General features: G+C 36.1%; 1 protein-coding gene across 5 annotated transcripts; it reads right to left on the reverse strand.

Annotated features, from left to right (window-relative positions):
* Nucleotides 1–266: 266 nt before the first annotated feature.
* CCDC18 (coiled-coil domain containing 18) lies at nucleotides 267–27,141 on the reverse strand. 5 transcript variants are annotated; one of them, XM_052802431.1, is made up of 24 exons: nucleotides 26,520–27,141; nucleotides 26,186–26,336; nucleotides 25,761–25,928; nucleotides 24,693–24,802; nucleotides 23,677–23,805; nucleotides 21,521–21,617; nucleotides 20,628–20,749; nucleotides 18,755–19,064; nucleotides 17,086–17,189; nucleotides 16,820–16,980; nucleotides 15,917–16,137; nucleotides 15,045–15,155; nucleotides 14,107–14,238; nucleotides 13,183–13,317; nucleotides 12,532–12,609; nucleotides 10,939–11,055; nucleotides 9,414–9,581; nucleotides 8,824–8,966; nucleotides 8,197–8,360; nucleotides 7,120–7,333; nucleotides 6,413–6,527; nucleotides 5,233–5,349; nucleotides 4,622–4,765; nucleotides 267–508 (listed from the first exon to the last, which is right to left on the reverse strand). In XM_052802431.1, exons 1-24 carry the CDS (start codon nucleotides 26,636–26,638, stop codon nucleotides 494–496), a joined length of 3,345 nt encoding a protein of 1,114 aa, XP_052658391.1. In that variant the 5' UTR covers nucleotides 26,639–27,141; the 3' UTR covers nucleotides 267–493. The 5 variants fall into 5 exon arrangements, with proteins under 5 accessions (XP_052658391.1, XP_052658390.1, XP_052658392.1 ...); XM_052802430.1 differs by having other exon boundaries at nucleotides 26,186–26,342; nucleotides 26,520–27,140; XM_052802432.1 differs by having other exon boundaries at nucleotides 6,428–6,527; nucleotides 26,186–26,342; nucleotides 26,520–27,135.
* Between the last annotated feature and the right edge of the window lie 15 nt (nucleotides 27,142–27,156).

Consider the following 27,156-nt stretch of genomic DNA (forward strand, 5'->3'; position numbering starts at 1 on the left):
GCAGGTTTTGCCAGTGTCTATGATCAAATCAGTGTCCTAAGACATCTTACAAACAGGTCAATTTTAATAAGATATTGTGTCTGCAACATTGTATGTGTACAAAAAAAAAAAAAAAGAAAATATAAAATATTCCTAATCAAAAATTGTTAATAAGGTAATACCATTGTGCTCTTAATTGGAAGTTAGATGTGAAACACAAGTACATGGTTTAAAATCCTTGGGAAAAAATGACAGCTGAAAATAATTTCTGCAATTCAAAACACTTAAAAAAATAAAATTTATTTCTCAAAAAATGAATTAAGATGTTATTATATCAAGGCAATAATCTGAAAAACAGTTGGAAAAATAAAAAGGTTGTCATTTGCGTCAGTACAAATAACCACATTCATTATTTACAAACACAATGTTAAAATTTCCTCTTTGAACGCACGATTATGTTGCCAGCAACAGCATTCCTAGGTTGCTACTTGTTCAACAGACAACACTCCTTCCTTCATAATTCTTGCCCCTGAAACAAAACATCTGTGATCAGAACATTCCTTTAAACTTCTGCACTCAATTTACCATATCTAAATTCATTTGTACCAAGACATTACTTGTCATTATTAAGATTTATCTTACAAATTCAAGAAAACTAGCTGGAGGTCTCAAGTTCATGGCTTCTTTCTCAAATTCTGCCTCCTAGACTGAAGTTATTAATGTTATTAATGCATTTTTTGTTCACTGTTCTTGTAATTGAAGTGCATTTGCTTTCAAAATGAGCATAATTTACAAATTTTTCAACATATATTAAGTTATAGTAGATAAGTAGGAAAATATTATGTAGACTATTTTGAGAAGAAATCTTCATATACAAACCCCTGTAAAAATTTTGTACAGTTTAAAGGAGCACTGCCTTTTGAAATAATGCTTCTGTGTAAGGCTTAAGGTTTCACATTGAACTGCATTTTTATGTTTAAGTTCCTAACAACTTAAGTTTCTAACAATTCAGGAAGTGTTTGTAAAAACCCTATCAACAGTATCAAGGTATCAAGAGGAAAAAAGCCTATGATTTTTACCAATACAAAGTGAGGAAAATCTTATCAACATTAATGTAAGTATCCTGGATTTTCTACCATATACAGAAATAAATGCAGCCAATCCCAGTATGTTTGGGGTTGGGGGCAGGGGAGGCAGGGTGTTGTTAATTTCTAGAGGTTTAGGGTTCCCCCCCCCCCCCTTTAAAAAACAGGCTCACATGCTGGACCTCATTATTTGATAGTTCATTTATGGAAAAATCTGAACAGGAGTATAAGGTGATCAACAAAATGGTCTCTCTAGTATATGAAACACAGCAGCTATGTTTATGTTAGCCAGCACTGTGGCACAACAGAGGCCATATCAGCCACTAATATTTCATAACATCACATTATACTATGGCTCTTGTTAATTATAAATATAAAAGTGATTATGTTGTATCTATTCATGTTTAAGCTAGATGCTTATTCTGAGGAACACTATAAATAGAGTACACAGGCATCTGTAAGTAGCACATAATAAGCTTATAGCTAATGAATGAAAGATTATTACAATAACTTCTAATTATTTTTATACTTTTATAAAAATTTTGTAATTTTTTTTAATCTATCTTTGTAATCCCTAATTTTTTCTTACTTCACTTACCATTTTTAACACAATTTTATTTCTCATTTCAGTAAGGAACTGTGGCCACAAAAGATTAATTTGCTATAAGTCAAATCTGCCCTTTTCTTTTTTTTCCTAAATAAAGGAAATTACTTCAATTTCCCAGAAAAATCAAAAAGCTACTCTGAATGTTCAGTAAGATGTTTCCAGTTCCTTTATTTGGAATACTTACAAATTCTAAGGGTAGCAGAGTGCTGTATTGTTACAAGATCTTCACTGCAGATTAAAGCAGAGTAAGAACACAGAACACTTCAACTGAAAAATCTGTGACCTGGTTATTTCATGAGTCCCAAAAGGGCAGAGTGGACCAGGACAGAAATCAACCCTAGCTAACAATTCCTTCCCTGAATTAATACATTTCCTGTAATAAGCAAGGAAGGTAGTGTATTAAGGGGAAAAAGAGTGAGACAGACTATACCCCTGGGCAAAACACACACACACAAACACACCACCCCTTTTCCCCAGAGAGATTAGGTAATTGAGTTTTTAGAACTAGGACAGAAGTTTCTGTGGAAGATTGGTCAGTCAGTCTGCAATGTATTACTAATGGAGAAAGCCTTTTCTTACATCATGTTAATATACACAACTTCTAAACAAAGCAACCATATCATATTCTAAGTGGAGCCAGAACACCTCTACAATGTATTTCATATTTTATGCAGAATGCTTCCAAAATCCAGTGTTTTATGTACTTAACTACAATGAAAATAAACTTGACATTTCATTTCCTTCATTCCAGGTCTCTCAAGGAACATGACTGGAGTAGGTCTATTTTCAAAGCCTTTCTTGTATCATCCTTGGGCCTCCCCCTACATGGTATTCCTTAGCAAAAAAAACTAACAAGGAAATTTGTCTGGAAAGGAAGGGTCTAGTCAGCAGTTGTACGGGGGCTAGCTAGGAAATCCTTTCCTTCAGAATCATCCCCAAAGTCTTAGGAAAAGTTGGAAATATGTTAATGGTATGTGTGAAGGGTTGTATTGGGTTTGTGTGGCACGGTTTTGGTAGCAGAGGGGTTACAGGGGTGGCTTCTGTGAGAAGCTGCTGGAAGCTTCCTCTGTGTCTGACAGAGCCAATGCCAGCTGGCTCCAAGACGGACCTGCCGCCGGCCAAGGCCGAGCCCATCAGTGACAGTGGTAGTGCCTCTGGGATAACATATTTAAGAAGGGAAAAAAAGTTGTGGCAGGCACAGAAACTGCAGCCAGAGAGAGGAGTGAGAACATGCAAGAGAAACAACCCTGCAGACACCAAGGTCAGTGAAGAAGGAGGGGGAGGAGATGCTCCAGGCGCCGGAGCAGAGATTCCCCTGCAGCCCGTGGGGAAGACCACGGTGAGGCAGGCTGTCCCCCTGCAGACCATGGAGGTCCACAGTGGAGCAGATATCCACCTGCAGCCCATGGAGGACCCCACACTGGAGCAGGTGGCTGCCCGAAAGAGGCTGTGACACCGTGGGAAGCCCACGCCAGAGCAGGCTCCTGGCAGGACCTGTGGATCTGTGGAGAGAAGAGTCCACGCTGGAGCAGGTCTTCTGGCAGGACTTGCGTGCTCCAGCCCACGCTAGAGCAGTGTGCTCCTGAAGGACTGCATGCCATGGAAGGGACCCATGCTGGAGCAGTTCGTGAAGAACTGCAGCCCATGGGAGGGACCCCACACTGGAGCAGGGGAAGAGTGTGAGGAGTCCTGCCCCTGAAGAGGATGAAGCGGCAGAGACAATGTGTGATGAACTGATCATAACCCCCATTCCCCATCCCCCTCTGCCTCTGGGGGGGATAGGTAGAGAATCCGGGAGTGAAGCTGTGCCCGGGAAGAAGAGAGGGGTAGAGGGAAGGTGTTTTGAGATTTGGTTTTATTTCTTATTACCCTGCTCTGGTTGGTTGGCACTAAATAAGTTAATTTTCCCTAAGTCGAATCTGTTTTGCCCGTAACGGTAATTGGTTGAGTGATCTCTCCCTGTCCTTATCTCAACCCACAAGCCCTTTGTTATATTTTCTCTCCCCTGTCCAGCTGAGGGGGGGAGTGATAGAGCGGCTTTGGTGGGCACCTGGCATCCAGCCAGGGTCAACCCAGCACAGGGTAGCAGCAGGCACTGTCCTGTTCTCAACTGTCATAAATAACCTTTAACAGAAATCAAGATGGAAGAGCTGACACTGCTTTAATTTGCAATGAAAGAACTTTCATATTCAGCTGCGACACAGCCAAGCCCCCATGATCTAGAATATAGATCAAATGCCTTTGGTGACTACACAGAAAGAAGACTTCTCCAATACCTTATCCTAGGGAAAGAAATAACATACAAATGCAGCATAATCAAAACGGCAGGAACCATTTTGGTTTTGATGTTTACCTTTAGCTGGCAAGCATCTTTTAATGAACTTATTTCTGCAGAAAGCCTGTTTATCTCAGATGGCACTTGTACTTGTAGTGACTGATTCATGCTCCAAACCAAAGATTTGTATCATTCATAAAGTAAAATTAGCTACCTTCTCTGTTCTATCTGTGTGCTCCCATTCACCATGCCAAAAATTTCTCTCTTCTCGTTCCTATAAACATGCTAAATCTCAGTGCTCTTTTGATGCAATTATTTTCATAAGATAGCTACCCAAGTCATAAGAAGCTCTTATCATACAGCATACTGTTTCATTTCATTTCATGGAAGACCACACCCATAGCCAGAACATCAGGTTACTAAAGATAACCAATATTAAAATTTCTCCACAAAGCAGACAATTAAGAGTGTGCCATTAAATTTGTAATTTTTAAATCATTAAACTGGTTTAATTTTAGGGGATTAAGATTCAGCAAACACCAGGATATACAATACAACTACTTGGGGAGAAGTAATGACACTTATTCTAAAGAGACACTGTATCGTTTCTTCTAGGCAGTTATGAGAATGGCATTAAAAAGTAAAAATTTTTTGTGTATCTAAGGAACATTTTACCTTTTCAAGAGCTTCTAGGCTCTGTTGTTTTCTTTCTATTTTTTTCTTCAGCTGATTTATTTCTTGATCTCTCTGGAGCAATTCAAACTCTTTTTCACGAAGCTCATCTTTAGAACGCTGAAGTTTCTTCTCTAAGCTCTCAATCTGAACAGAAAATGCAGTTAAATCAGAACTGATATTTTACGGAAATCAGGACAAGGAAAAAAAAAACCCAACATCCCAAACAAAACTCACCAATACCATCAGTATTACCTCTGACTTTGTATTCTCTTGTCAATTTTCTATTTTATTTTTATTTTGTCAACATTTTCCTTTATCAAATGGATAAAGGACCAGCAATTTGGAAGGTATATTGTATCAAGTAAAAAAAAAAATACATTTTCATTTTTATACTGGTATTTCCATGCAAAATTTTTAGTTTTAATTAACAACATAAAATATTTTTGCTGGTACACTATTAAGGTACTCCCTTCCCTCCCCCTATAATAAGGAACCAATTTTACCGTTCTAGATTAAACCTGGCCAGCTACTGTGTCCTAGGACCAGACTTTCTCAGAGAATTAGCTGCCCTTTGTTAGGGAAACTGGTTTTTTAATTTAAGCAAGAATTACCTGTTTATTGCATTCCTTAATTTCTAGCTCTGACTTCTCTAAATTGGCCTCTAATCGAATTATTTGTTGTTCCATTTCTCCCCTATGTTCACGAACTGTCATATCCAACTGTGTAATCTAGAGGTAAAAAAGGAAGAAAAGACAATATTTTATTTTGAACTAATATGTGGATTTTAAGAAGAAATATTACAAAATATGACAGCAAAAGGAATGAAACTAATCCTTTGTAGTCTCAAGAATATTGTCTCAAGCAGTCAATATAAAAATGCAGCCTAGCTATCTTGTTTAAAAAAATAGGGGCCAAAACAAAGAGAATAGGGGAAAATCGGGAAAAAGTCCAAAACTGAGTATGTTTGGTTCTCAGGTACACAGAACACAAAACTAGTTCTCATTTTAAACGGAACGTAATGAGTAGCTTAGTATACTAATACATCTTGTTAGAAAGTGCCAAATTTTGCCAAAGCAAAAGAAATCCTATCGCTTTGATGAATTCCCGGAGCAGCTCACAGGGTACTGCGGCAAGAATATATTGGAAGGTCTGGCCTCCTTACAGTATCAGTTCCTTGAACAGTTTTGTTTGTTTGTTTGTTTGTTTTAAATCCCCACCCCTCCTTCTCTCTGCACCTCAAATATTCTTGGATACAAAGGTTGGTAACTCCTGCAGGAAGTAGCTATTAGAAGGCTTATTGTAAGTGACAGAATCGTTTTTCCATGATGGAGATAAAATCACGAAGCCAGACCAAAAGACTGAAACTATTTCAAGTGAGCCACAGAAATTTATTCATAACAAAGATACTGTTTCATATTTAGATGCTGATTTAGAGCTAATTAAATATGCTTCAGTGCAAACAAGGAAAGGAATCTATCACCTCCAAGCGCACTTCAGTGCAGATATTTCCTTTGTTTTAAACATCAAGACAACAACAGTTGTCCTGTAACTTTATTACTAAGGAAGAATTATGCAACAGGTTTTCACGAGGGAACACAACCTGTTTCCCTTAGGGGAACACCACCTGATTTTCCTGGTACCATAAGCCTTCAGCTACATACAGCTGGTTTTGAGGTTGACACTGTGGCTATATTAACAGTACAGTTTGGAATAATGTGTGATGGCAATTAAACCTAGTGGACTTTTTATAAGTTATCTACTACATAACAGGAATAACTGTCATTAACATACTTGAAATGGTCTGACCTGAGCTGCCCTTTGTTTCAGTTCCCAATTCCTTTCTTTCAATGCCTGGTCCATGTCAAGGAGTTCTTGCTTTTTGTCTTCAATTTCTCCCTTGCAGTACCTGAAATTCCCACGTTTAATTGCTTAATGCACATTCAGTTGCTTAGATTCAAGTATCCAGCTTGAAATCATGAGATCTATTACTTACTTAAAGCCAAATTACTCTAAAACGTGAATCAACTAATTGATTGCAAAGGACAAACCCAAATGAAATAATTCTGTTAACTATATTCCAGGTGGAGATTTCCCAATAACTTCATTATTCAAGTTATTTAATTGGTTATCAGGACAACACGTTTTTAAAAAAATAATAGTACAGAAGAAAGTAACATTAATTCATGGTCAGAAAGGAAACAGGACAATTTCACTATAAAAGAAAGTAATTCCTCTTACAATTATTTCACAATTTTGGGATTCAGAAGATAATTTTAGCAGATTTTAAAACAGAATTCCCAAAAAAGAATTCAGCACCACTTTTAGAAATTTAAAGTGAGCTGAGGAGCTACTGTATCAAGTTATCTTACAGCCACAAACCACCTAAAAATTATAGAGAGCTGCTGAGAAGATAAAAAAAAGACCATCCAAACTACTTGCTACTCCTAACAAAAAACTAACACAACTAAGTTTTCATGATGGAAAAGATAACAGCTTACCTGAGCTCAGTTGTCAGATCCATGATAGCAACATGCTTCTTCTCCAGAGAGGACTGTGCATTCTGTAATGCATCTTGCAATTCCTGAAGCTGTGTTAAAGTGATTTTTAATTCTCCATGGGCATTCTCTAATGCAGATTCTAGTTCTACTATTTTCTGTAAGGCTTCCCTGTGGCAAGTCTCACTTTGAAGCAGCTTATCTTGTAAATCATTCACTATTTTATACACACACAACACAAAACACAAAATGTTTAATCATCAGTAAGTCAGAGTCTTTATGCAACACCGCTGCCTACTAGCACTTGTGGTCATAATCAATTTTCAGTATCACTATTTTTAGGAAAATCTAGAAAAACAGTGACTTCTGAGGTTATACAACAATGTTCTCATGTCACCTAAGTCCTTGCTGGTTTTATTCAGCTCATAATTTATAATTGACTTGAAATATAAGGATGTACCTAAAAACATTTGGCCAAGGAGAAAGTACAGAGACAACATAATAACTGAATATGTAGTGCTATGGAAAATGCAAGCAGAATTGCTAGTAAGACCTCTAGGTAAAAGAATGGTAAAATTAAATGGAGGAGGAGGGGTTGGAAAGTTTGTTATTTCCATAGACTCTCTTGTGTGGTTTTCTGTTTGTTTTAAAGAGCTGAATTTTTGTAAATAGCATGTGCCTTTATTAAATCTACATGTATTGTTTGATTACCACATTAAGAATTTGCATTACCAATTTACAGATAAAACTACTTACTCATTTCACCTGGGGTAAAGGTACCTCCCACAGAAGTGAGACTTTGCAAAGGTACATTGAAAAAGAGTTTGTGGGTTTTTTTGAGGTGGGGGGGTGCATTTTTTTCGTTTTCTTTTTTTTTTTTCTTTCTTTTAAAAACTATGGAATTACCAACACATTAAAAAAAAAAAGAGTAACCTCTCCATCAAAATTATCATATTTTTACTCTCATGGACTTGATTATAAAACAACAGCGGAAAAAGGAAAAATTAAAATGTCTACTCTAATACATACAGAGAAATAGCATGATGAAAGGAAGCTTGAGAAACAAAATAGCGAAATTACCCTCATTTGCCTTTTCATTGAGCTCTGATCGTGCTTCTTCCAAAATAATATCCAACTGATTTATCTGCATTGCTTTGTCTTCACCATCTCGTTTTAATTGCACTACTTCCTTTTCCATACCAGTAAGTTCACTCTTGCACTGATCCATCTCCAATTTAATTTGTCTAAATAGAAGAAGCAACCAGAACAAAATGAACCTTGTAATAACAAAAGCAACATATGTATGTCCTTACATGCTCTAAGATGACAAGCATTTGTGCATAAAATAGCAATTAAATCATCAAGTTAAGTAGGCTTTTCTCGCAATCAAAACCATATTCTTTAAGACTACCAAGCCCTCCTAGAATCTAGTATCTAGAATTACAAGCAACTTGATATATTTATGAATTGAATTGCATTATGAAGTGCCATCTGAAGTCTAAATAGGTTGCCGGGAAATTCATTAATTCCACTGGAAGACTGTTCCAGAAAGTCATGCCTCTGCTAGATACTTCCCTTCTGATTTCCAGTCTATGCTCATACAGAGACCAAACTGTATGACTACATAGCTGAATACCACTTCAGACAGCAGTCTTTCTTATTGATATGTCTATCTGCAGAATATACCTCTCAGTTATTCTAACCTACCTGATTGTACCATTAAGTTCATCCACTTTCTGTCTGTTTAAATCTGCTTCCTGAGCAGCTAGGCGACGTTTCTCCTCTACCTTTCTCAACTCATCTTCTGCACATGCTTTCTGCTTCTGAAGCTCTTGTTCCAAATTGGATACCTATTTAAAATGGTATTTAAGAAGTGTTGGTACTTTTAAATTACATACCAAAGAAATATACAACCTTGTCTTGCAACTCGCATAGCAAGAGTTTTAACACAACAGATATCTTTAGAGTCTAAAATTGTATATAGTTTAAGACTAGAACTTTGCAGTCACATTTGAAAGACAAATAGTTCCTAGAAAATATAACAAGATTCAACTTTCTGAATTTCAATACACCTCTCCTTAATTGCAGTCCAGGGTTTGATTTTCCAAGTACTTAGCCCCTCTAATGCTAGCTAGAGTTTCTGATAGTACAGAACCTGGTTTAAGACAAAACCAACCACTGAACTCTTTACCAACTCAGTTACCAAAGAAACATTCAGATTTTAAAGGTATTACAAAAATATATAAAAAAGCATTTAATTATCTGTCTTTATGTAGACACTTCTCACTATACTGTACCTGTTTTTCTAGTTTAATTTGATTATCTTCCAGCTCCCCATTTCTAATAGTTTCTTGCTGTAACATTTGCTGCTGATGATGCAAAGTTTGTTGTAGGAGAATATTTTGTTCACTTGTGTCCTGAATATTCTGATCTTTTAGTTTTATTTCTTTCTGTAAATAACGAACCTGAAAACACATTTATTTTCCATTACAATAAAACATTTTTATTTGCACTTGCATCAGCTATTCTATTCAGTCTCAATGAGCACAGAATCACACCTATTATTCATAAAACTTCTGGCTCTGAATTTAGTTGCATTACAGTTTCAGCAGTACATAACACATCCCATAATTCATCACTGAGTTGTGCTTTATAAAGTGAGGACAGAAGTAATTTATCAGCCCCAGTTTTTTGACTTCGTGCTTTCTAAATATACCTAAATTGGTCAGTACCTTAAAAACATACAGAACAAAGATCTTTCATTTCTAAATTGCGGAACTACTTTTGTTTCTGTCACTCTTCTTTATTTCTCAAAGTCCTTGTTTTCCCCTTGAGATTCTGTTCTGAGCCTCCCCTATTTCTTTCTGCCTCTATGACAATAGTAATTTCAATAAAAAACAGGAATTCTGAGTGCCTAACTTATCACATGTTGAATAGTCTGATTTCTCAGTGATGAATACCAAGAATTTTCTCAAAAAAAAAAAAAAAAGGAAACATTCTTTAAAAAAAAATTAAAAAAAAAAATCACTAACTGCTCACCCCAAAGTGGAAGTAGTGATTCTGCCACTTACGAAAACACTGGTCACAATTACAAAGCTTCACTTGCTACCCTTGAGTTTCACACAGTATCCCATCTCTTTTGTATGCAGTATAAGAACAACAGATTTTAGGGCTTAGAAAGCAGCAGTAAATATCACAGGCTTATGTGTAACACAGACCATAGATTTCCATCCAGTTACTCCTGTACAGGGTCTAGTAATCTCCAGTTGACTAGAGCCTATCTCTCAGCAGGTAGGGCAGCACCAATGTGAACAGCCTGCTATGACAATTAGTTCATGTGGTTAGGCATCCCCACAAATAAAAATTCATATTATAATATTTAAACTTAATTCTTCCTTGCTTTCATGTAGCAGTAGAAAGTGTGATAAAACTCAGGGCCTTGAAGTAAAAATTTTCTTATGCCCAGGACTTCTTCCCCATTAAGATACTTGAAACAGAGATCAATTATGTGCACCTAAGTTTATATTGCAATAGTGCTGTCTCCATTTTTTTCCAAGATAATGCTTTCTTTCACTTAATTCCCATTTTGTTACTGCTTTCAACAATTCATTTATCTTGGTACTTCTTTTCCCTAAGCTTATCCAGTGTTTCTTAGTTATGATTTTTCCCTTTACCCTCACAAATGTAGTCTTTTCCCAGCTTGCTTCCTATTCACAGTTCCTGCTGCAAATGTTTTGTCTCTTAATTCACGGAGTTTTAGATTAAATCATTCCTAACAAGTGTTCTCTACAATACGGAAGACTTGTTAAAACAAGCTGTTACCTCTTCAAACTTTTTTTTGAGCTGATTTTCAAATATCTCCTTATTTTCTTGTGACTGATTCAAATACAGTGCAACTTCTTCCTTACACACATCCAGTGCTGACTCGAGTTGTCTCACCTAGTTGAACGTAACAGAGTACTTAATATTGCATGGCATGGTTTTTATTAACTAGTCTTAAAGAAGTGTTAAAAAACATCTTTGTGTAAAATTTCTGAAAAGCTACATTTTTATCTAAAGAGTATTAAAACAGGCTTGGAAGATTTTGATAAACTTTAAAACTGAAATAGTATTCAGAAATTAAAATTATTTGTGAAATTAAATTACAATACTTTAGGCTGTGTTTAAATCAGATGAGACTATCAGTGATGAGAAGATATTCCGGTATTTGTCAGTAACTAGAATTTAAAAGCAAACATATGCCCAATACCAAATCATTAATCCACATTTTATTACATATAGAATTGTATAAATAAATTTGGAATGATCATCATATGTGAATTGTGACAAGTCTTTTTAAAAAATAATATTCAGATCTTAATACAATTCCTCTCAGAAAGCTACTAAGCAGCATTTTTTTTTTTCTTTCTGCACTGAGAGACAATGCCTGAGTTCTACCAAAAGGGAAAGGAAAAGCTTTTAGCAATGTCAACACTGTTAATCTATTTTACCCTTTTACTATTAATTTGGATTTGAGTAATCTCTAACAAATATCTTAGAACCTTGATCAGATAAAAGTTATAATGAACAAACCCCCAGAGGTCTTAAGCCATAGTAATTAAACTTTTCTTAAGTGTTTGGTTTCAATGCTAAGACGACTTTTCTCATCAATGAGAACTATGTTGAATTTAGCTGCAGATTGGCTAATGCTTTCAATACTACCAGTTTTCTAAACCATATTGGATTGTATACCTCTCTCCCCACCTGAATCAAGAGGTTTTTTGAAGAGAAGCGATAATGGGTCTTAATTTTAAATCTCTGGAAAACATCCCAAATACTAGCCACTTGGATAGAAAACTGGTCCAACACTAGTTCAGAAAGAGCATGCTACCAGCTAAGTCCCTAGGATCATCTCCTAGTGATATCCTGAAAATTTAATACTGTTTGAAACCTGACTGTGGTAAATCACCATATGGCAATGTTTTATTAAAATACCATTGCAAGGGCTGCATGGAAAATATTTATTAGGCAAACACTAGGAAGAGGTATAGATGGCTAAAAACATGACCAATATTATAGTATCACATATATCTAAAATTATGTTGTATCTAGGGCAAAAACTCACATAACATTATCTTTGTTAGACAGTGTTTTACTTTAAGAGCACAAGCAGCACAAATCTGCCCTATTTGTAACTACAGTAATTTTGTAAAGCAATTATGCATTGCATAATCTCTTACTGCGGGTTTCACCATACTTCTTTTAATTAAAAAAAAAAAAAAAGCAAAGACTTCAGCTTAATGACTTCTGAAATATTTACGCGAGACAAATTTCTATAAAGCTGCCTTAATGTATTTTTTCTATTCAGGATAAAAGAAAATACACCATTACTGCAAACTTTAAAACTATTAATTGAAAATTAGAGAGCTTACTAACTTTGATTGTTTCTTCTGTTAGCTGACTTTTCAGCATCTTCAATCCTTGATCTTTCTTGACATTTTGATTTTCCATTTCCTGTTTGTACACATATTTTTATCCAAGAGAACAAAATGTAAATATAGTAACAGCAATTCAACTAATAAAAACTGATACTAAGAATCAGGGGAAAAAAAATATCAGTGTATTTAAAACACAATTGCTTGTATACTGTATTTGTGTACATCATACTCTGAAGTGAACTTGGTTCTTGATAGGTATCCCTTCATATTCTGCAGCAGCAGGAATTATTAAAAGGAATAAAACATTGCCATAATAGAACATTCTTGGGTTTCCACCTAGTGCAGAATAGATGCAATTGTTCTTTATCCAGATCTCTTTCCTTTGATTAGAGCGAGAAGCCTAAGGTACAAACCAGAGGCATAAACAGAATGCTGATAAAATAATGAAAGGTCACTTAAGTTTGTACAATGTATGGTAGTAGTAGCTGGGGACTACACTAGATTCAGCCAATTACTCAAACAAGAACTAAGAAGCAAAAACATAAGTATTTTTCATTTTCTCCAGTTTTTCCATGTGTTTATGGATATGCTTATCATTATTAGTCACTCGTTTGATTTGCATTTAAAGAAAGTCAAGAGCCAACCCTACCTCTCTGCTTTCTATCAGCAGCCCATCCAATGATTCAATGCGTTGCTGTTTATGTATAACATCTTGTTGCAAAATAGATATTATTTTCTCTTGTTCAATGAATTGTTGATGTTTCTTCTCCAGCTGTGTCTGAAGCTGCCCATAATTAATGGTTTATTATTTTAATAAGCTTTTTCAGAGAATTTGTGCATCTAAATATGTCATTCAGTTCTACTCACCCATCACTTTAAGAATAAAAAGTAAATACATTCCTGCGATCAGCAGTATTGCACAGTCTTAAAAAAAAATAAATCAAGAAATCCCATACACTTAGTATTTTAAAGCAAGAGGAGAATCAAGAGAATGAGGGCAGGCAGAGTGTAATTGTCTGTCATCAGCCAAGACAGTAAGACATGCATACATTCTTTAGTAAAAGATGACAAGCTTCTTGATCAGCTAGAAATAGCCGTGGTTATATTTCTAATCACATGAAGCAACAGAATTCTTCTCTAAAGCCTGAAAAACCTACCAACAGTTCTCCCTGAGCACAGATGCTCACAAGGCTCAGGCTGGCAGAGGTTCAGCAAATGAGAGAGTACTGTTAGAAGCTGTCATGGTTTAACCCCAGTAGGCAAAAGCACTATACTTTTTTTTTTTTTTTTGCTAGGTGTTTGGAGCGAAGAACAACAGTATTCTTCCTAAGTCCCTATTTCTCTTCAGTTAAGCAGAAAAGAGGATATGGGTATCTCGGAGGGAAATCACGAGATTGTGTAGTGTTAGATGGAAAGTGAACTAAAATCAGGAAATGTTGGGAGAAGAGATAAGTTTTTAATACAACTTTTTAATTGGACATCTGCCTCAGAATTACTAAAAAGACAAATTAACATAGGAAAAAAGTTACCAAGTATATCAATCATACATACTGGCACACAAAGAAGGTCTTACCAGTTCAATCTGTTTCTCCATCTCTTTGTGCTCCTCAAGGTGAACCAACTTTGCTTTTTCAAAAGCAGAAGTTACTTGCTCATGTTCTTCACTGATAGTTGTTTCCAGCTCATGAATGCGTCTGTTTTTTCCCTGGGAAACAGCAACAACAAAAAGGACTTACTAAAAATATTTAGCTGTGAAATTAAATAGTGTTTTATTTGATGACCAAGTTCCTAGATTTCATAAAGAACAACCCAGAAAATACTGGTTTTACACAGCATCTCAAAGGATGTCACACCTACAACATAGGTAGAGAATTCCACTAAATGCAGCCACTACACAGAGACAAGGTGTCTGGCAAGGTGGACTACTGGCACAGATTATAGCAACTGGAGCAAGGAACTTCTGACAAAGACAAAAAGAAATTCTGTGTTCACATGGATAGATGGAATCTTTAAAATACAGGTTTTCATTTGAAAGGGACCACATAAATGGTTTCCTTTTCGAGCAGCCTTAGACCACTTCCCAAAACTAAAAAAGTTTGCGTAACAATACCCAGACCAGAATTTACAGTGCTCCAAGTGTTAGACCACCCTCTTCACTTATTACCATTTAGAAGACTTTTTTATTCACAGGTCTACATATATTTCACTGAAACAAATGGCAATGCTACAATTGATTTCAATAGGACCAGATTTTCATTGCACATATCATCACAAGGAAAAAGTAACATGTCCATTAATAACTTACCATGTTCCAAAGCAGGAAAAAAGGGATGTTTTATTTGAAGCAAGATTCAGTTTTTAAAAACTGCACTGTCTAAAAACTGCAGATTGTTTAGCAGAACTGAAAGTCTATCCATTTTGAATACGTGGAATAATACTATTTTAACTTAAACTTTAATCTCCATTTATGTCTTTTTACATAAATGTAGTTTCTCACTGAGAACACTTTACCATGAGTTCCTGTTCCAACTCAGTATTTCTTGTTGCAGCAGCAGAATAAGCAATAGTCTTTTCTTCCAACTGTTTCTCAAGCGCAGAAAGTTGAGAAGATTTCTTTGTTACCTGGAATTAAATATGGCACAAAACAGCATGAAGACAACTGTTTTGGGTTTATTCAAGTATTTGTATGTACTTTCTTACCACCAATTCAATTTCAGCTACTACTATTTCCTAGTATTTTTAATTAATTAATTGTTTATTTTTTTATGATCTATTAAAATTTATTACTTACAGAGAAGAATTCAGAACAATTTACCTCAAATTTATCTAATTCATGATCATTATCAGTGCCATATGAGGGAATTAGCTATTACAGATTTATAACATTTATGGCCATTATTAGGATATACTGCAAATCCCAATGTGCTGGAATTCTATAAACACATTAGCACCAGAATGTAAACATTAGCATTTTAACTTACTCAACCAGAGAAGAGCTAGCTGAAGCTTAATTTCTTTCTTTCGCGCCTCTCCGGTAATGATGTTAATCTCTGGCAACTGTACTAACATTTAGTGAGGAAAAATACAACTGTTCCTTCAACACCTATTGCTTAAGATTAGACATTAATTCAACCATACCAAAACAACAAGACTGTGCATATTTTCCACATAACAAATCAAAATAGTAGTAGTAAAGCCCACTAACTATATATCAGCTTTAAAATGAGATTTCTGACAACTAACAAATATCCAATTTTTCTTAAATAAGCCAGATTTTAAAATTCATATGGCAATTGCAGTTCTTCCATAACTTGTCTTAACTATCTTTGATTATTGAACTAAACAAAAAGTGACATATTTTTTCAGTGCTGCTAAAAACTTACTTCTCTCTCTAAGCTACTAGTTTTGGAAGCCTTCTTCAATAGGTCTTCCTGTATGATTTGAAACTGACTGGCTCTCTGAGCCATGCTGGTCTTCAAAGATGAATTCACATCATCTGCTTTCGTCAGTTTAGTGCGTAACTCTTCTACCTCTTTCTGGAATCTTTGCCTCTCCTTTTCAAATTCTTTGCTGATAAGTTCCAACTGTTGACATTTTCTCCTCTCTCAAAGTAGGAAAAAATAAATTTAAGATTAATTATAAAAGAACATACAAACCAGCACTCAAGCAAATAATCATACAAACCAAAGAGAGGAGAAATATAATTTAGTGACAGCATATTGAACTAACACATATCATATTCAGAAACAAGACTGGGGTTTTTTTTCCGCCGTAATCTAACTGAAAGTTGTGATTCATGAAAACAAACAACCCTCCCCAAACAAACAAACAAAAAAAACCCGACCAAAAAAAAAAAAACATTGAAGACAGCATCATTATAGGTGTCCTGAAGTCATTTCATGGAGCAGTCCCAATAGTAATCACAGAAGCAATTGCAGAAATTCTGCAACAGCAGGATACAGAGAAAAGAATCAAAGAAAATATTGAAACCTTAGCATAACCTGCGTAAAGAAAAAAATACATGGTTCTATTCCAACACAGCTCGTAGCTTAGATATTGCTGAACAAGTAACTTAACTAGCAAAAGGAATAAGAATATTGTGCCCGGAAAACATGACAATTTCCAGAATTCCAAGGTGGCAAAATGCTCCCTGTTCAACCAAACTGTATGTGTTAGCTCAGAGATATATTGAAAAAACACTATAAAAACAACTTAAACACCACCAAAAAAATTCCTATTCTCTGTATTAATCAGACAAAAATGCACAGCTATTTTGGTAAGCTTACCTCCTTGACTTCTGATCAATTTGACAGGCTCTGTTTCCAGGCCACATAACCTGCTATTTTCTTGTCCTTCATTATCATTAGAAAGATGCTCAGCTCCAGTACAGATAGTCAAGTTTGCACAAGGCTTCTGAATTTCTGCTTCCTTCATTGCCAGTTTAATGCTATTATAAAGGAGGAGACAATTATTTAACGTTCTTTCTACATGCTAGTTCTATACCACCTTATCTGCCTATTCTTGCCATAATTCAGTAACCAGAAAGTTATACCTTAGGTCTGCAATCAAAGGTTTATTCGATTCAAACCAAGATTCGGAGAGAGCTTCTTTTGTTGAGGAACTGGATAGCTGGTGTTTCGAGTGGTGCCATTTAAGCTAAAAGTTAAGGGAAAACCAAGATCAGTGCAAAATCAACTTTTTGTTGCTTCATAGTGTGATTAATTCATGTGTTATGCTAGCATATAAAGACACATACACTAGGATTTTTTACTGAGAGGGTTGTCAAACATTGGAATGGGCTGCCCAGGGAAGTGGTTGAGTCACCAACCCTGGAGATATTCAAAATGCGAGTGGACAGGGTACTCCAGGGCATGGTTTAGGGGGCATGGTTAATGGTTGGACTCGATGATCTTGAAGGTCTTTTCCAACCGAAATGATTCTATGATTCTATGTTAAAAGTTTGGATAACTTGATCATTAAAATGATTCTCGTGTTTGCAGAGCACTGCAGGTTTGTCTCACATTAGCAGAAATTATAGGCATTAAGGTCCTCTGAAACTGAGACCATTCCTTCAGGTATCTTTGTACAGCTACTGAAGCATGAACATTTTTGCTATGAAAAATTAAATAAATGGAGATACTATCACTAATTCCACTGTTTGAACTTCTTACACATCATGCTTCCTTTCAGATTTCAATGACTACATTTAATACCATTTTTTCCTCAAGTTACAGAGGGCTTCTGAATATTTCATTCAATTACTAGAATAATCCCAAATTTTTCCAGAAAATGTATTTTCCAAACGGGCCCCAAAACAATTTTTAAGGCTCTTCCAAATAAATGGAAAATCTTCTGTTCTATGGTCAGAACAGCCCAAAACATAATTTTTATCCAAAATTATTGTATTCTCTTCAGCAGAGGTCACTCTGGCAATTCCAAAATCATACAGAAAGCATACTTATCGTACAGAAAGCATACATTTGATTTTGTTTTCATTACAGCTACTCACATTGATACTTCAAAAATAACAATACCTGATGCAATCTGTACTCCTGACCTCGTACGCCTCTCTAGCCCTTCCCAACTTCCCAAACCGTTCCTCCATTAATCCTAGTAAGTTCACAACTTTGGGTTTTTTACATGACTCTCCCAATCACAGTCAGTTTAGTGATAAACTTCACCAATACAAGCTTCAGGATCATAAGCCAGGGTTCATCCTGGTAAACAAAAGTTCATTTGCAGTCAGGGAAGGTGTGCCTTCTCTTTCCCAGAAAAAAAAATTCCTATGAACACCTCTCCTGCTCCAATTTCTCCATTGCTGAGGTTAACACATCAGCTCCAGCTGTGTGATGAAATGTATTTGCTGTATGGGAAACGTCATACTGTCCTAGTGAGAAGAACCTCTGTGTCATATAATAGGACATCATCATGTTTTAGAGAATATACATGCATCTGAAGACTCAAGACATAGAACAGAGGAACGGAAAATGTAGTTTTAAATGCCTGCTGATTAATCAATTTGAAAGCACCTATTCCTTGTTCTTGAATGAGAAGACAAGTAAAATATTTAAATTAAGAAAACATGTCATCCATGCATCTTGAAAACCAAAGATATTTTCCTCAGATTATTTCTCAAGAACATCACAGGATTTCCATGCAATGTCAGTTTGAATTGTTTAAGAGACACAATACAATTTTTAAGGATGTATCAGTTACTGTACCTCTTCAGACGTACTTAGAGACAACTGGGAAATAATGGTTTCTAGTATGTTGAGCTCTTCCCTTGAGTCTTCAATTTCTTGATGGTATAATTTCAAGCGGTTATGTTGCTGTGCAGTAAGTGCTCTCAGCTCTGTGTTTTCACTTATTAGAGCATTTTTCTCTTTAAGCACTATTTCTTTTTCACTAAGTTCACTCTCAAGCTCAATGATCTTCTGATCAGACCGAGTCAGCATTGATACCACGTCAGTGTTCTTTGCCTCTAGAGTCTTAATTTTTTCTTTTGTGCTATGATTCTCTTCCTTTAATTGCCTAAAAAAGTATATCCATTTAAAAGGTATAGCTTAACATAGAAGATTTTCATTATTAAAAGTACTAGAAGAACACACCATAACTACACTGTTTTACTAGTTTCATCCCTCTCAAAATCCAGGATTAGCTCTATACAAAGGACAGAAAAGTTTTCACTGCTTTACTAAGCTTTCACTGTTCCTAAGGACGAAGATGCAAACTGCTATCAGCAAACAAACGGAGAGAAGAAACTACTGCTCATTCTTAAGCAACTTAATAAAGTTTTAAGCATTATTAGGAGAGTCACTCGTAGGAAATAGATGAAGGTGGTTTTAACTGTGCTGAAGCCAAGGAAATTTAAGAACAAGATAAAATAATGACACCTAAAATCACAATGGATGAAGATAACGTACTAAGACTGAGCTAGTCTAGCATTCTGCTACTAACAAGAGACGAAGGGGTCCTATTTCTTCTCTCCCCTCATATCTGACTGCACAGCGAGCTAACTGTATTTTTAGTCCATCACAAATTATTTACTTTTTTAGGTACCTGTTGATTTAGTAAACTGAATTAGCTTAGCAAAGGTCCTGATGAATGCCAAACCCAGTGCAAGTTAGCAGACAAAAGAGGGCAGTCTAGAGGAAAGACGCCCATCATCAGCAGAGAGCTATTAAACAGGCTCAAGCTAGTGTAAGGCTGCTCAGACACTGCCCACCCTTGCCAAAATGGTCTAAAGAACAATTGTTAAGACAGGAATGTGAGTCTGGACAGCGCACGTGAATGGGATACCCAAAACTGTCTGAGGTGGTGTTTGTCCAAACCTAATAATTCTAAAGATAACCAGCTGATGGTTGTCTTCCCTCATTAAAGTAATGAGGGAATTACCAAAGGACTTCTGAAACAAAGAGGGGGTTCAGCTTGAAAAGAAACATACAAGGAGCATAAAAATTTGTAACAGTGGGAAAAGACCTTGGAGTGGGAGCAGAGTAGCAGTCCAAACCTGGTCTGACACTTCCAGTAGTTGCAGTCAGCATCACAACCTCTGTTCAGGCCTGAGCACAGCCTCCCCGACGGATGCCAAGAGTATCCTTCGTTCTAGCTAGGGACTGACAATATGGTGTGCAACAAGTAGGGACCACACCTGGCAGTGTAAGTGAACTCATAGGGTGCTTTCTCATTGGCATGTACATTAGCAGACTGCAGGCAGCAGAACAGGTATATATCAAGCCAGAGTACCCACATCTCCCACAGAAGCAGTGTGCGAGCAAGGGAACCTATGCTCCCATAAGGCTTGGTGGGGTGTTGCATGTTACTGTGAGTATGTGGCAGTGTGTGGGATTAGAACTTTTAAGGATTAGTTATAGAAAAGCGTTTAGAAATTTGTAAGTATATGCTAACATTTTTTACCTGTTTAGCATTATGGTTTGTCTGTTGTACTGCTGATACTGATCCTAAGTGTTCACTGATGCTGGTTGTGATTTGGTTTGAACTATGCGAATTGAGCAGCATGTTCAGAGTGGCAGTTGTAACATGCAATTTCTTCTCAAATAAATGTACAGAAATTTTTAAAAGCCTTTGCATTACCTTAATTGCTCTTCTAGGATGTTTAGATCCTTTCTGTAGCTGACACACTTTTCATTCATCTTCTCTTTTTCTTTTTCACAATTAATTAAACGTTTTCCCAAGACTACTTCTTCAGCTTTAACCTTAAAAAGCAATTTTTTTCATTACTGTACAACAATAATCTAAGCTTCCATGGCCAACAGGCTTTTTTAAAAGAATACTATAAACACTTTGCTGTTTCTTTTTTTCTTTCAGGTAAGCCTATAGACAGTTCTATTCCTCACTGTTGTAAAGAAAAAGAGAGGGGCAAAGAAGTTTTCTTTTTTTCTGTCATTTAGGAAAAAAGTAATGTTATTTTGGTTTAATATTTTAGGGCATATTTGTGGTTGGCAATCTCCTTCCATAAGGAAAGAAGTATAATCAAATAAAAATTCTCTGTAAGAGCTTACTGTCTCAGGCTTGTATTTTATCCTCCAACAAGGCAGGAAGCATTAACAATTTTGACCACTGGAACTTTGGGAGATTACTTCATTTTCATCTTAGCTTTTCTCTAGCTCATGTTTCATTGAACAGGTTATACAGATGGAGTCAACAGAGTTCTTCTAAAAGGGTCGCATACTTTTAAAACGTAAAATTCCCAGCTGGCAAGCAAGAGACAAAAAAACCCCACCAGCAGTATTAGGATACCTCAATGACGTAGACCGTCCAGACTGCGTGAAGGCAGTTTAAAACTGGGTAACTGAAGTTATCACCACAAACAGTTGCTTACCCTGTCCCACCTCGCTTAAGACTTTGCCACTGACAAGCAGAAACAATTGACCCTCTGGTGAACCCGTTGCTGTTTGCTGCCCAGCTTATTGGAAGAAGCAAAATCCTAATAGCATGGCAAAAACAAGTGAAGAAAAAACTCCTACCTTTTCTAATTTTTCAGTTATTTTCTCTTTATACTTTTTGAAAGCTCTTGTCAGCTCCTCCACATTCAACAAAGCTTCATTTCTTTGCTGTTCTGCTCTGCAAAGAAGCATACCAATTTTAAAAACCACAAATTTCAGTCATTATGTAACTATCTCCTCCAGTTACTAAGAACAGCTACCAAATTAACTGCTCCAGGTAACTACCTTTCTTCTTCCAACTTTCCAAGCCTTAAATAAAAAAAGTTTCACAAGGCATGAATTAATTTTAAATATCATCTTTGCATATTAACATAAACAAAACTCCAATACGAATAAGAATGTAAAAATAAACACTTTTGATTCCCCTTCAAAAAGAGTTTGATTCAAATCATCCTCCTGTCCCTACCAGTAAAAGCCCATTTTAGGGACTGGGATAGCATGCATGATAAGGAAGCAGAAGATAGGGGTGCTCCTTAAAATTCAAACTGCTTAAGGGAAACTAGAAAAGATTTTGATACTGAAGGGAGTTCTCGTGATGGAACTATGCAAGACTGGTGGGAACTGATGAAATGATAAGTTATTTGCGGGATACTGGAGAGATGGAATCAAAAATAGTAAAGGAAGCTGAGACTGGGATGATATGAGGTGAGCAACTGTTCAAAGCAGCAACCCAGACTGCCTACTATTTCGGTCTATTACTCCTCACCCCTGCCCCTCTCTTACTTTCCCTTATCATTACTCACTAGGGAAGAAGTTGGAACAGTAACCTCCTGACAGCTCAGATATGCAATCTGTTCAGGACACCTAACACAGGCACACAAGAATTACTGCTGCTCAATACCATTTGTGTCTCTCTCTTCCACTAAGAGAACTGTGGAGAAGGGGCAAGTGCCTCATCTAAGTACAGCCAACCCTCAGATCAGTGTTTCTCAGCCTGAGGACCACTGCCCATTTGGAGATGGCAAAAGTATTCAGAGAAGGGGATAAAGGGATTTCAGTATAACAAACAAAATAGTGTTAGCCTAAAGCACTTCAGTTTGCTTGGCCAAAGAATAGTAAGTGGTTCTAATTACTGATTAAAAGCAAACCATAATAATTGTTAATACTAACCATAACACTGTCTGTTGCCTTTAACACCTGGCATAAGCTCAGCTTTTCTAAAGTACCAAAATGTTTACATTTGCAACTAGTAACTAAGTACAGCTAGCTCCAACCCCACATGCTCTGAATGAACAGTGAACATCAATCAACGCATTTCTTCAGAGTAGCACAAGCCCCACAGTATTTCCATTTGTCTAGCTATAGGAAGGTTAGAGCTAATTTCATGGGTAGGTAGACAAGCCAAACAAAGGGTTTGCATTCAAAAGGCAGTGCTAGGTTAACAGTTGGACTCGATGATCTTAAAGGTCTTTTCAACCTAAACAATTCTATGATTCTAATAAAAGCTTTCATAAGTCATTAATTCAGTTAACGTTTGCCCCAGGTAATGCAGTTAAATTAATTGGGCAGGTAGGAAACTTTTTATTTATTCCTCTCATTTCTTTAAAATTACATTTTGGAGGTGATAGGATTGTATACGGTAACTTCCAACAGTCAAAAGGAGTTACCTAACCCTCCCCATAGCCACACAACCACTAAGTTAAAGGAGGCAATAGGAAAGGGAAACAGGGATTGGGATGGAATTACAGCACCCTTTTCAATAGTACCATATAGACGGGTAAGATTAAGGATAACATAGAAGTGTTCCCTCGATTAAGTTGTGCTTCTACCACTTTCCTCACACGAACTCCCAAAATACAGCATTCGGTACTGTTGAATACTGAGTGCTGAGCATATGCTGTAGGTTCTTGCAACACAAAGTAAAAAAAAATAATTCAGGAAAAATATATTCTAGATACATTTCAGCTCTCCACTGCAGTACATCTATTCTGAAGGGAAAGAACAGGTGATAAACTGGTTACTGGTGTACGATATCAGCCTGCAACTATCAGCAAATTCCAGGATTTAAAAAACACCTATTTAAATAGTAATTATCTTCACAAAGAATTTCCCCATTTATTTAAAAATATCCATAAAGCAGAGAAATAATTTGATTCCACGAAGTCAATATCTGCCAATGGAAATAAACACTTGCGCACTACTATTCTGTATTCTATTTATTAAAATTACTTAGCTACCTCTTTCCTTGCTTGCTTCGTTCAATTAACTCCATTTTCAGATTTTTATAGTCCTTTTTATATCTTTGCAGCATATTTTCTCTTTCCATTCCTGTTTTCTGGCTTTGATCTAGTTTATCTTCTGCATCTCTAGCAAATAAACAAAGCATAATTAAAAAAGAGGAACTTTTTTGTAAAAAAACTGGATTTTTGTTGTTGTTCTCTGCATATGAGGTTTGAGAAGTGCTAATCAAACATGCTGCAACTCTCAAAACTAGGTTTGGAACACCCATAGTCTCCAGACTCCCCAGGAATATGTCTGCAGTCTAGAGTGGTGTCCAAACCTCATCAACAGGCATCAGATGTCACGACTGCCAAGGACCCAGATGGCTGACTTTGTGTCATGAGATCTGAATGTAGAAATCACTGTTTTTCTGGCAATAGGTATGACTGGTCAGCGTACACATGTGGGAAACAATGCTAAAACATAAATTAAATATAAGTACTTTTACTTGTTTTGTGAAGACATGAATTGAATATTATATAGCATGAGGTTGTAAGATAAACTGACAGCCAGGTATGTCTTCCTGACAGCCTCTGGACACTGTTTACATTAGCTTTATTTGGCCATTTGCCTTTATTAATATATTCATGAAGAAAGGATCCTTTACCCTACATGCTGCACAATCATGTTTGAAAATATGTATGCTTGTTTACTACAGAAGATATACAGTCATGTAGCATACAATCACTTTAGTCAGTTATAAGGGCACATTCACATTTAGTGTACATTATAAACTGGTTTATTTTACCAGCCTTTCTTGTTTTTCTCTCTGTTTCTTGAAGTACATTCCCCATATATAAGATACCAGTACAAAATAAAACACCTCCCTCCTCCTATATATGGCTCCGAAATGAAAGTTTCAAGCCCCAGATTACATGACCCACACAGTACCAGTTATTATGTCATCCTGAAAAAGAGACTGGACTAGCAAGCAGACCACAATAAAATGTTGATTTAGAAGTACACTTACTACCTCAGAATTTTATCTTGAGCTGAAACTTCTGCTTCCAAGTTTACAATCTGTTCTTTTAACTTTGGAATGCTGACTAAGTGTGTACCTAAAGTCGATTCAAGATAACAAATCTGAAATACAAACATATTTGGGGTTTCATTAACACTTGAATATATACCTCCAGGTGAGACGCATAAGAACAATCTGCTTACTGAATGTCATGGTGCTCTTAACATTACTGTAGAAGATGCTTGTTCATCTACACAAACTGACCTCCAATTTTCTGCTCATTTAACATCATCCCAGTTTCCTAACACCACTCCAGTGTGATACACTGTCTAGCAGAGTGATTTCTTTATATGTTGATCTTGTCTCTTGCTTTTCCCCAAAAGTTTATATTCCTCTAGTTCTTTCCATGCCAGACAGACAAACATTTTGTTTATCTACTTATTTGTACTGTCTGGGAGATAACATTTCTCAAACAAAAAGCATTAAGCATAGCTATGTTTTATTAATGTTACATATAAACCAAATATTATATAACTGTCCCCCCAAAACCTGTACATACAAGCGTATATTAAATCAGTAATGATTTGATACAATATTTCCTTCTAACTCACCTTCACTTTTTCAAAATAATATTAATCCAACCTGAAAGGTCAACATCTTTCATTTCCTAGACAAATGACTACTGTGCCATTATTATTCACATTAATCTTAATGTAGCTCAGACACATGAACATACAGTACTAAATACATTACTGAGCTATTTTCTTACCTAATGTGTTCTTCATTCTGTGACTTACTGGCTTTAGATTGAACTTGGGAACATGAATAGATAGAATTTATAATTAATATAGTTGTTTTGCTCATGAAGAAAGATTCCAAACTATTCTGTTCCAAAATTAATGCTGAATATTATGAAAAGATAGAATATTAAGTTTAAATATTAAATTTAGATAGATTAAGAAAAGACAAAAAAAGAGCACGTTCTGCTTGGAATTACAGGCTCAAAAGTCATGGTCACTGGGGCATTTGGGGCTTGGTGGTTTTGGTGTTTCTTTTGATGAATACACTGAAGATACATACTCTTGTTTTTGACTGCATCAATTCAAAGTTCATTGTTTCCACTCTGTTCTTTAGGTAGTGGTTCTGAGAAGCCAAAGATGCATTTTGCTTATGAAGGGCATCCAGCTTCTCCTTTAGACGTTCATTTTCTTCCACAGTTTTATCAGAAGTTGTGGATACTGAGCAAGACTAGACATAAAAAAAGGTTTTTTTATATATATACACACACACACGCACTTATATATGCATATGTAAGCAATATATATATCAATGAAAACTCTGCAGAACAAATGTATTTCAATCATATTATGTTTAAGAATGCTCTGCGATATAATTGCCCAATGCTAGAGCGTATCAACTCCAAGCCCTACAAGCAAAAAAATATTCATAAACATAACAAGAGAAAACAAAAGTAATAAAAATGAGTAATGAAGTACAATATTTACTTTGGATTTTCTTTGAAAATCCTGGCAAGATGTTTCACCAGCATTCTTCTTACAGTTGGAAAAGCCTTGATAGTTGCAATTAGGCTGAACAAGGTCCTCCGGAGTGAAGTCTACAGCCTCATTGAAGCAGTGGCCATAACGGTCACTTGTACTAGTGCTAGGAGGGAGAATAAAAAGTTGCTACACCATTTTTTCTTTATTATTTTTAAATTGCTCATAAAGAGTATTCAAAAGAAAAGCACAAAAGGAGCTACTTGCAATAATCCATTACACTGAATAAGACAGATTTACACTACAAGAGACAGGCTGTTCTCATTCCCAAACACACTCATACCTAGAAAGCTCTTCCTCTACAGTTTGTAGGTTTCTTTCAGTTCTCCTCAGCTGATTCCGTAATGACTGTAAATTTCCAAGCAGGTCTTCATCAGCAGCACTTTCAGAGCAAGTCCACATACTGTACTCCGTTGGTACCACACATATGGCTAATATAGTATTTAATATTAAAACACTGTTAAATGTATGTGAATACTATTTGCAAAGATACTCTTAAAAATACAGAAATAAGGCAAATAGAAAAAAAGGAAAGGAGAAAAAAAACCCAGAAAAATACAAAAAAGGAAATACTGAATTTCCAAATGCAAATGTACATTTCGCACATTACCTCTTCCCACATTCACTAGATAAAAATTACTCTGTACAAACTGTCTTTATTGAGAAAAAGAGTTCTGTATGTATTCATGAAGTACGAGAAGCTTCATGAATTGGCACTGACAAAAACTGGAAAAACCTGCTCTACACTAGTTGCCAAAAATCTCTTGTCCAAAGCATCTCAGTTACTTTAGAAGTCCCATGCAACTGACAGGGTGCCTAAAAAGGTAACGGGGCGTACACAACGAATACGCAAAACTTACCTCGCTGTCCAATGACCAGCGAAATTAAAAAACATCAGAGCAGCGAGGACGCGACAGCGC

The sequence above is a fragment of the Harpia harpyja genome, chromosome 11, assembly GCF_026419915.1.
Source record: "Harpia harpyja isolate bHarHar1 chromosome 11, bHarHar1 primary haplotype, whole genome shotgun sequence".
NCBI classification, from domain to species: domain Eukaryota; kingdom Metazoa; phylum Chordata; class Aves; order Accipitriformes; family Accipitridae; genus Harpia; species Harpia harpyja.

What these genes read in the sequence shown, in the direction of transcription:
- CCDC18 (XM_052802430.1), bottom strand. Translation starts at nt 26,638, where the DNA reads ATGTGGACTTGCTCTGAAAGTGCTGCTGATGAAGACCTGCTTGGAAAT. An exon ending in ATTTTCAAAGAAAATCCAAA is followed by an intron (nt 25,929 to 26,185) that starts GTAAATATTGTA and finishes TTTTATGTCTAG; the next exon opens with TCTTGCTCAGTATCCACAAC. An exon ending in GAACTTAATGGTACAATCAG is followed by an intron (nt 8,361 to 8,823) that starts GTAGGTTAGAAT and finishes TCTTCTATTTAG; the next exon opens with ACAAATTAAATTGGAGATGG.